Below are 10000 nucleotides of genomic sequence, written 5' to 3'. Positions count from 1 at the left end.
GCGGACGCGGCCTTCGAGTTTGCCAAGGGCCTTCTTGCCGGTCTTGACAGCAACACCCTCGCTCTCCTCAAGGCGGACTCTGAGCTCCTTAACGGAGACTTCCAAGCCCTTGCGCATCTTCTCCTGGGTCTGGGCGTGTTCCTGTTCGGCGCGGAGCTCATCGGCAAGGCGGGCGGCATCAACCATGGCCTTCTTGGCCTTCTCCTCGGAGTTCTTGGCTTCGTTCAGCATGTCATCCAAGTCAGCCTGTAATGTTTAAGAGAATGCATGAAGAAATTTTTCACTATAGTTTTCTATTGACGCATTTGATATGAGATTTAATCATTAGGTATGAATACAAAAAATCATTATAATTCTACTCAAGAAATCACGATATACATACATGGAGAGTCTGCATCTCGCCTTCGAGCTTTCTCTTGGCCATGGAAAGGGAGTTGTACTGTGCGGAAAGGCCGCTGAGGCTCTCGGCGGCTTCTGAGAGTTCAGCCTCAGCCTGGCGACGGCCACGGTCGGACTGCTCAAGAAGAGTTCTGGATTCCTCGAGCTCTCCATGGAGGGCGTTGGCGCGGCGCTCGGAGATGCCGTACTGTTCACGGTATTCTGAAGCAAGGCGCTGTTCTTCCTCGAAGCGGGACTGTGCGTCCTTGGTCTCAACCTGGAGCTTCTTGATGTGTTTCTGGAGGTCTCCGTTGGCCTTGTTGGAGTGGTCAAGGGCGATCTCAAGCTCGCTGATGTCGGACTCGAGCTTCTTCTTCATGCGAAGAGCCTCAGCCTTGCCCTTGGCTTCAGCTTCCAGGGCAGACTGCATGGAATCGATGGCACGCTGGTGTCCCTTGCTATATATTTGAAAAGAGGATGTTCATGAATTAGTTGTTTATTAAAAAAAGATAATTCTTTTCAGTTGTTTGTAAATGCAATTTAGTAATACAAATTGTAAATAGAAAAATGTCCTTTATCAAGAGCATAATGATCTCTATATATTGAAAATATATATTGTGATGTTTTTTCTATATGTATATATTTATCCCTAAGTGGATTTTCAAAACCTACCGGGTGTTGTCGAATTCTTCCTCCTTCTCCTGGATGCGCTTGTCAATCTCCTGTCTGACCTGGCTAAGCTCAAGCTGGCAGCGAAGAACCTTGTTCTCCTCCTGTTCAAGAGCAGTCTCAGCTTCCTCAAGGGCGGCCTGGAGCTCTTCCTTCTCGATCTCGAGGCGCTTGACACTCTTCTGTACTTCGTGGATGGATCGGCCACCCTCGCTGATCTGGTCCATGAGGTCCTTGATTTCATCAGCAAGAGCCTTGTTCTCACGGCGGACAGAGTCCAGGTGTTCAAGGTTCTCTTCGTAGGTGGCCTTGATGCGGAAGTGTTCAGTGGAGTAGTTGCGGCATTCCTTCTGGGAGGCATCGAGCTCAGCGCTCATGTCGTCAACCTTGAGCTTCCATTCACCAATGATCCTGTCGAAGTTCTTCTGCTTCTTCTCAGCAGCATCGGCAAGAGCCTGGGCACGCTCAACGGCGATCTGCATGTCCTCAAGCTCGGAGGCAACGCGAGCCTTGGCCTTCTCGAGGTTCAGGTTCTTGACATTGAGCTGTTCAATCTGTTGTTCAGCTTCATCAAGACGGGCAGCAATCTTCAAGCGGGCAGCCTCAAGCTCCTCAGCACGGGCAACTCCCTCGGCCTCATACTTGGTACGCCACATGGAAGCCTCAGCCTCAGCCTTGGAGAGCTGGCGGAGGAGGTCAGCCTTGCCCTCGCTCTCTTCTTCGACCTGTTCACGGAGGCCGTCAAGATCGTGCTCGAGGTTGCGGTACTTGCCAAGGATGGTAGCGCGCTCCTGTGGGTGTGGAGGTAAAGGAAAGAAATATATTTGAACATTAAGACAATTTTTGATTAGGATCTGATAATGTGATTATCTCGTATCATGATAGCTTCTACGAAGAGCGGCGACAGTACTTACCCTGGCCTCGTCGTCAGCGAGCTTCCTGGTGTCGTCAACCTGGACGGAAAGAGTAGCCTTAAGCTTGCTCAGCTGAGCAATCTGGGCATCGGCTTCTTCAAGCTGGCGGAGGAGATCAGCATTTTCAACAGCCAACTTCTTCTTGGTAGCATCGAAGTCATTGAGAGTACGGTTGACTTCATCAAGCTTGACATGGACTTCGTTAATGCTGAGCTGAATAGACTTGTTGGCCTTCTCAGCAGCAGCCTAGAAAAAAAATAAAAAAAAGTTTGGTTAGTAACATCGTATCTCATGAAAGATTGATCTACAATTTTATGCAGTTACTTTAGACTTCAATTCAACTCTAAGCAGATATATAACTTCTCTCTCTCTCTCTCTCTCTCTCTCTCTCTCTCTCTCTCTCTTTCTCTCTCTCTCTCTCTCTCTCTCTCTCTCTCTCTCTCTCTCTCTCTCTCTCTCTCTCTCTCACATACTTATTGAAGATCCTATTTAATCAGACTTATTTGGGCGTCTGTTTGTTTTTATTTAATTTTCATGCCTCTGATTAATTTTACCTTATCACGGGCAAGACCATCAAGGGCAGCCTTTGCGTCTTCAGCCTCACGCCTCATAACTTCCTTCTCCTTCTCAATCCTGTGAAGATGATATTCAGGTTATATTTTGAACAGTAGTTGAGTGATTTTTAACATTATAGATGAAAAACAATACATGAAAATCAGAAGTCTTTTTTTTTTCAATAAGGAAAGTGTTAAACTAAAGAAGCAATATAAAAAAGCGAGATTTTCTCTCTTTTGTTTGACTTTGATTTATACTGTAAGTACGTTAACTCACTTGGCCTTCATCTTGGTGAGATGATCGATCTGGTCAGACATCTCAGCAACGGCATCGTTGTGCTTCTTGCGGAGGGAAGCGAAGGCAGATTCGTGCTGGATGTTGCACTCCTCAAGATCGCGGCGAAGCTTAGCGAGTTCAGCCTCACGCTTCTTGTTGAGCTCAACCTGGGCGGCGGTGGCACCACCAGCTTCGTCGAGGCGGTCGCCAAGATCGTTGAGTTCGCGAGCAAGAGTGCCCTTGGCCTTCTCAGCCTTGGCACGGGCTTGACGCTCGTGTTCAACCTCCTGTTCACGCTCCTCAATGTGAGCCTGCAACTCCTTGATCTGCTTCTGGATCTTAGAAACAAGACCCTGTTCATCCTCAACCTTGTTGGCGAGGCCGGAGACTTCCTTGTCCTTGCGCTGGATGGCAGTTTCAAGCTCCTTGTGGTTGCGCTCCAGATCAGCAACAGCCTCCTGGGTGAGCTTCAGGTCGCCCTCGACCTTCCTCTTGGACTTGTCAACTTCAGCGCGCATCTTCTTCTCGCGCTCAAGAGATTCCTGGAGCTCATCAAGGGTCTGCTCAAGCTTAGCCTTGATCTTGCTCAAGTGGCTGCACCTGTCCTCAACACCCTGCAAGTCCTCAGCGGCCTTCTGGTTGAGTTCCTGAAGGTGCTTCTTTTCCTTGTTCACCTTATTGATGATCTCCTCCTGGTGGCTGATTTCCTCATTGAGGACGTGGATCTGGTGATCCTTTGTGGCCTTGTCCTGGTTGGCCTTCTGTACGTTGAGCTCAAGATCCTCAAGATCCCTCTTGATGGCGTTCACTTCCTGCTCGGTCTTCCTCTTATCAGCGAAAGTGGATGTGCGGGCTTCTTCCTCAGCAACCAACTTAGCAGAGGTGTCCTGTTCGGCAAAAGATTAATTACTTTAAAATACATGAAGTTGGATAGAAATATATTTTATGAATTTTAAGAGCTATACAAAGTATTCAGTTTATTTTAATGAAAACCTTCAAGGAAATGACATTACTGTAATTTATCTTTTTCCTAAATTCAAAATACATACGTTCAAAATGATCTCGAGTTCAGCCTTCTCAGCAGCAATCTTAGCGAGATTATCCATGAACTCGGACATGTTGCCCTGGGTCTCCTCAATAGTCTTGGCGAGGGCTTCCTTTTCAGCCAGAAGGGTGGCATTGGTATTAGTCAGGGTCTCGACAAGGTTGGTTTCCTTCTCGAGTTCGGAGCAAGCAGCGTTGGCCCTTTCTTCCAGCTTGCGGATCTCGTCCTCAAGCCTGGGCTGGTTGATGAGGGGCCTGACCTTCTGCCAGAGGTTGAACCAAGACCAGCTCTGCATGGCCATGTAGTTCCTGACCTTGCGCTGGACAACAGTGAGGGCGACGCGCTGTTCCTGAAGAGTCTTGAAGTTAGCTCTGCCGTTCTTACCACGGACCCAAGCTTGCATCCAAGTCACAATCTTGCCCAAACGGCCATCTCGCACTTCCTCAAGATTACCCAGGATACCGGCCTTGAAGAATACCTTAAGGGAGATAAAGAAACGTTTAAAAAAGGAACATTATTCAAATAGTACTGAGAAGGGTAAAAGAGCCTGAATCCTCTTTACAGGAGTCCAAACTGGTACCGAAAGCTCTTACATCCTATTAAAGTAAACCGTGGGTAGGTAATTCTTTATTCATATTTATGAAGCTAAATGTCCCGGAACTGAAAACTGGTTACAAAAAAAAATTGGAAAAGTAAGATTTTATATCAAAAGACAACTACTGATTCTTTTTTTACTTAGTATTGAAATTGCATTGTAGGTTTTCTTTTTTTATGAGAAAGGCACTTGCACATACATGGAGAAAAGGGTTAAGGTAGTGTAGATATCTATTACTAGAAGTATAAACAGAAGGAAATCTTGATGCTGGATCATGCGGTTCAATGCTAAATGGTGTGGAGTAAAGGGAGATAATAAAGGGAAAACGTGTATATGACAAAACGTCAGTATTCATGTGTGGGTGAGCAATACAAGTTTTGATAAAGTTATCAAACCAAACCACATACTAAGGGAAAAGTCTAAAAATACAAATGGGGAGATATGCGAAGGGTTGGTATGACAGGGGTCTTATAGATTTTTTTTTTCGAATCTACACAACATTTTGTAGATATGGGAAGGGAAGGGAAGGGAAGGGAAGGGAAGGAGAGAGAGGGGACTTGAAAAGTTCTGTGGATTACTTAGAATAATATTCTTATTAAATTCATATGAAAAATAAAGGGCGGTTCAGTGCATTAGACTTAAGGGCATGGAAGGGAAAAAACGTGAATTGCTCTTGAGTGTGAAAACCTTGGTGTTGCCACAGCGGTATGAGTCCCTATCAAGACCGCCGGCGTCAAGGACAGCCCAGGCCATTTCCTTGTTATCCTTGATGGTGGCCACAGCATTGGCATTGATGATCTTGTAACTGTTTTGGGGGGAAAGAGTATACGGGACACTCGTTATCAGCTAGTTCTACTGCATAGAATCTTTTGAGTCAATTGCCACAGTTGGGGATATGTACAAAAGAGTCTTGCTCTTTTGCAGTGTAATGATATTTCATGTGAGTTGGCAAAGATCAGTTTCATTTAACTTTCTTTTTGAGATCTTGTAAATTTTTAAATATTAAATTCAAGTGTGTGAATATAATAAGTACAAATTTAAAGGCTTGAATTTTACGAGTCAGATAGAAAACAAAGGGAATTTTCTGTAAATACAATTTATATAAGCCATAGGTATTATAAGTTAACTAACCGTTGCTTGAAGTCAGGGTACAACATCCTGTTGGGGAAGCCCTTTCGGCAAATACGGATACCTTCAAGTACACCGTTACAAGTCAGCTGATGCATAATCAAGCCAGCTTCAACAGCACCTAAAGGAGAGAGAGAGAGAGAGAGACGATGACACAAGGACATTACCAGTATCTAATACAAGACAGTAAAAATATGAAAAACAAAATGTGTAACTTTCTCTTCTTGTGCTCTGGAAAACAGAAAAAAAAAATACCTCCAACAGAACCTAATTGAGAGTGAGAGACTAAGCACTGATATTACAAGTATTAAATACAAGGCAGTAAAAATATAAAAGATATATATCTTACTTTAATTTTTGTGTGCGCTGGAAAAACAAAAAGAAATCTTTATTTTGAGACAATTAAATTCTTGAATTCGAATATTTGTTATTTCTCTTTTTCTTTCTCTGATGGGATTTTATTACGTACCTGGAGTCTTAGTTTCGTTAGGTACAATGCATCGGATGAAGTGAGGGTGGGTGGCGTTCAAAGTCTTCATGAGGTTACCCAACTGATCCTGTAACAGCGAAAAGGGTTGTCAGACTTATGTATTGAGAGAGAGAGAGAGAGAGAGAGAGAGAGAGAGAGAGAGAGAGAGAGAGAGAGAGAGAGAGAGAGAGAGAGAGAGAGTAGCCTCTACTTCTCAAGTTCTAAGTCATTTATGAAAATTTCATCATAAAATAAGTTCAACATTTGAAAATGCTTACCCTGTAACCAGAGGACACAGTCTTGAAACCACCAGACTTGCCCTTGCCTGTGGGAGAAACCAATGAATAAATGAAAAAAAAAAAAATGAAAGGTGAAGCTCAACATTTAAGTACTATCATATCAGTTTTTTCAGTATTGTTCCACACGTCACGCAAAAATATCTCTTAAGCCTATTGTTGGTTTTACTGATGCTAGTTAAGACCCATTGGTTTTGTTTTTTGTTCAAACCACTGTCACGAATCGTCATTACTCTGAAAAGAAAAAAGAAAACAATTTCATTAATGACTAAGGAATACAAAAATTGTAGTTATAATAACAATTTAAGAATCCTTTTCAAAAGAAGGAAGTAGTCTGAAGATCTTATATTTTGTGTATGATACTTACCACCCTTGCCACCACCGCCGCCGGCATCACCAGACTGGCCGGGATGATCAGCGAAGATCAGTTGAACAAGGGTGTTGCTACCCTTCTTCAGTTGGTCAACAACAGTGTCGTTAAGGGGATCCTTGTTCTTCTCGAGCCAGCCAGTGATGTTGTAGGTGACAGTACCAGCGTAGTGGACAATGGCGAAGTGACCCTCAGGGATGCCAGGCTTTGATGGCTTGGGCTTGATGAAGACGGGAGACTTGCCAAGAAGGTTAGCGTTCAACTTCTCCTGGAAGGTCTTGTCAGTAGCCTTGGGGAACATAGACTCTTCCTCAAGGATGGCAAGAAGACCAAGTTTCTGTAATAAGGAAAACCTGCTTTAGAGGGACGAATTTACAGGGAGAGTCTTTTTGGCACCTTCAAAATCTCCAAATAATGAAGAGAACAGCGGCTGTAAAAGTTTTGATGTTAAGTGTGAAAATTTACCCTTTCAAACAGCTCAATGCAGGCCTGGAGATCCATACCGAAGTCGACGAAGACCCAGTCAATACCTTCCTTCTTGTATTCCTCCTGTTCCAGTACGAACATGTGATGGTTGAAGAACTGCTGCAGTTTCTCATTACAGAAGTTGATGCAAATCTGCTCGAAACCGTTGTCCTGTTGGAGGGGCAATAATCAATGATGAAGATTACCCTTCTTTTTAAGAGAGATAAGTGTGACTTATCAAAGCTATTATCTGTTTGGTCATATTCTCTTATCCAAATTTTATATTCAGAGTGTATAAAGTTCAGATACTCACATCGAAGATCTCAAAGCCGGCAATATCGAGTACACCAATGAAGTTAGCGCGCTTCTGACCAGTGCTGAGAGTTACGTTACACTTGTCGACCAGGAACCTGAAAGTACGATCGAAGAGACCCTTGGCCAAGGCACCAATGGAGTAGTAGACCTTGTTGACGTCCATACCCTTGGCGACGAACTCGTTACCGACCTTGATCTTGGGCTTGCACAAGTTCCTGTAGAAGGCATCAGCTTCAACACCGAGGAGACCAGCAACGATCTCACCCTTTTCGGTACCGTCGGGTTCAGCCTGCTCATCGCGACCCTTCATCTTGAACTTCATTTCACCCATGTGCATGACAGAGGCAGTGATCTTGTAGACGTTGTCGACCTCTTCTTGAGTGAAGTTCAGCACGAAGAAGGCGTCCTGTTGGTTGTTAATAAACGGATAACATTAAGTAACTAACACGATATAATGTGAAGATTGAATCAATTTTAATACGAAGATAATTTCATTATATTGTGAATAGTGTATTACCATAAAGTGAGGATACTTACGTGACAGAACTGCATGTCTTCGGCGTCATCAATGGAGGGGACAGTGACCTTACCCTGGGATACATAGTGGTAGTCGTAGATATCATCACTGAGCTTGCAGAGAGCTGTTGGGAGAAATAGTTTAAATGAGTTGCACGATATAGTAAAGATGTTTCAATAATGTCGAAATAACATTGGTTTTTTCAACAGTCAGCTTCAATGAATGTTAAGGTACTTACGCTTGATCTCGGGAACCTGGCCAGTCATCATCTCGTAGAAGATATGGTAGGATCGTTCGAGGGTCTGCTGAGAGATGACACGAGCCTTCTCGAGCAGGTAGACCTCAATATCAGCACCAGACAGCTTGCCGCTGGGACCGAAGTGAATACGGATGAACTTACCCTGTGGGCGAAGGAGCAAATGGAAGGTGATCATTTTAGTAGAATATATTAAGTAAACCGCGTCTTTATTCAACATATAGTTCAGGTGAATATCTTTTCATTTTTTTTCATCCTTTATGACAACTTACGAATCGGGAGGAGTTGTCATTCCTGGTGGTCTTAGCGTTACCGAAAGCCTCCAATACAGGGTTGGTCTGGACGATCTGGTCCTCCAAGTTCTGTTAGGGGGACAAGGAAATTTGTGATTTTGGGTCGGAGTCGGCTGAAATATTGTACAATTCAATAATCCACAAAGTATATCGAAGTAGCGATTCCTAATGTATATTTTCAGCACCAACGAGAACAGTCAGTGATTCTTACGGGCTTGTTGGCTGTATCCTTTGCCTTGCTGCTGGCGCCGACGTTGGCGAAGTAGGAAAGTACCTTCTTTGTGTTCTCGGTTTTACCGGCACCGGACTCACCGCTGTGTTAGGAAAGGATATATTTGTAAGATCTTAAGCGAAACTAAGTAGAAACAAGAAAGTACTCGAACGTAGCGACGTCCATGACTATACGTACTTGAAAAATACACCAGGTATATAAAAAAATCTAAACGTGTGCCATGTTTTAGTGAGAAGTATATGCTTCGTAGGAAAACAGTAAAGATATAATGAAAATAAGATGAAGCTCTAAAGGAGGTCTATTACGTAAAAAAAAAAAAAAAAAAACTATTATTTCAGTTATCTTTGAACTAATTTAGAACAGGAAAATATCAGAAGACGTATCAGTTGAAAACTTACGTAATCAACATAGACTGGTTCTCGCCAACTGTGGAGAAAAAGAGATAATTGTTAACATTTTAGTTGAAGATATTGCAAGAAAAGACTTTACCAGTAAAAATGAGAGAGCTTAACTTAAATATAGATCTCTCTTCTTTCAGCAAGCAACAGAAATAGACCAGATTTTTTTTTATCTTTATAAGCTCAAATCTTGTTGTTTTGGTATATCAACCATACTAGAAGGAAAGATCCGTTTAGAAGAACTTACGCTGCAACATGTCCATGTAGGCACCGTCAGAGATGGCAAAGATATGGGGAGGCACTTCATTACGCCTCTTGCCCTGGTAGATCTTGACGGTACGGTTGGTGTAGATGGGGAAACGCTTGTATGGGTTGATAGCAATACAGAAGAGACCGGAATAAGTGTAGATGAGCTTAGCCTGGTAACGGGACTTCAGATTGTACAGAACGGAGGCATCGTTCAAGTAGGTCAAGTTGGACATGTCCTCGCACTTTTCGTATTTGTTGGGGTTGACCTGACCAACAAGATCCTTCTTCCAGTCCTTGGTTTCACCGCCAGCGCTGACAGTGATCATGTCGCCTTTTGTGTCCTGAATCATACCGAGAAGGAAACCTTCCTTGGGATCAGGGACCCAGCAAGATTTTTTCGGGTCGTAAGGCTTGGCCTGATCAGCCAGCTTCATCTCCATTGAGATAAACAGCCATTCGGAGGGGTCGGGGTCGGGACCAGTGCTCTTTTTAACGTGGCCAGGCATGTTGGTGGTGGGTGATCAAAAGCGCTCAGACTCACAAACACTGCTCTGGAACTTCCTGGTTGTGAGAAAAGAAA

General features: G+C 43.7%; 2 protein-coding genes across 2 annotated transcripts in view; one reads left to right on the top strand and one right to left on the bottom strand.

Annotated features, from left to right (window-relative positions):
* The window catches only part of LOC137648750 (retinol dehydrogenase 13-like), a 1058070-nt gene that overhangs the window by 128841 nt on the left and 919229 nt on the right, over nucleotides 1-10000 (top strand). The window lies entirely within an intron of this gene.
* The window catches only part of LOC137648709 (myosin heavy chain, muscle-like), an 11802-nt gene that overhangs the window by 605 nt on the left and 1197 nt on the right, over nucleotides 1-10000 (bottom strand). The window contains exons 2-21 of the mRNA XM_068381751.1: nucleotides 9419-9981; nucleotides 9172-9199; nucleotides 8753-8855; nucleotides 8521-8610; nucleotides 8231-8393; nucleotides 8013-8116; nucleotides 7474-7881; nucleotides 7161-7331; nucleotides 6696-7032; nucleotides 6308-6354; nucleotides 6030-6117; nucleotides 5564-5681; nucleotides 5120-5237; nucleotides 3842-4315; nucleotides 2793-3679; nucleotides 2516-2594; nucleotides 1962-2207; nucleotides 1051-1838; nucleotides 383-836; nucleotides 1-246 (exon numbers count right to left, since the gene is read on the bottom strand). The exon at nucleotides 1-246 is cut by the window's left edge and continues 605 nt beyond it. Coding sequence (XP_068237852.1) covers nucleotides 1-246; nucleotides 383-836; nucleotides 1051-1838; nucleotides 1962-2207; nucleotides 2516-2594; nucleotides 2793-3679; nucleotides 3842-4315; nucleotides 5120-5237; nucleotides 5564-5681; nucleotides 6030-6117; nucleotides 6308-6354; nucleotides 6696-7032; nucleotides 7161-7331; nucleotides 7474-7881; nucleotides 8013-8116; nucleotides 8231-8393; nucleotides 8521-8610; nucleotides 8753-8855; nucleotides 9172-9199; nucleotides 9419-9926 — 5457 coding nt within the window. The 5' untranslated portion in view covers nucleotides 9927-9981. The remainder of the gene's footprint in view (nucleotides 247-382; nucleotides 837-1050; nucleotides 1839-1961; nucleotides 2208-2515; nucleotides 2595-2792; nucleotides 3680-3841; nucleotides 4316-5119; nucleotides 5238-5563; nucleotides 5682-6029; nucleotides 6118-6307; nucleotides 6355-6695; nucleotides 7033-7160; nucleotides 7332-7473; nucleotides 7882-8012; nucleotides 8117-8230; nucleotides 8394-8520; nucleotides 8611-8752; nucleotides 8856-9171; nucleotides 9200-9418; nucleotides 9982-10000) is intronic.

This window comes from Palaemon carinicauda, chromosome 1 (assembly GCF_036898095.1).
Source record: "Palaemon carinicauda isolate YSFRI2023 chromosome 1, ASM3689809v2, whole genome shotgun sequence".
NCBI lineage: Eukaryota > Metazoa > Arthropoda > Malacostraca > Decapoda > Palaemonidae > Palaemon > Palaemon carinicauda.
This window is presented reverse-complemented; position numbering and strand designations above follow the sequence as displayed.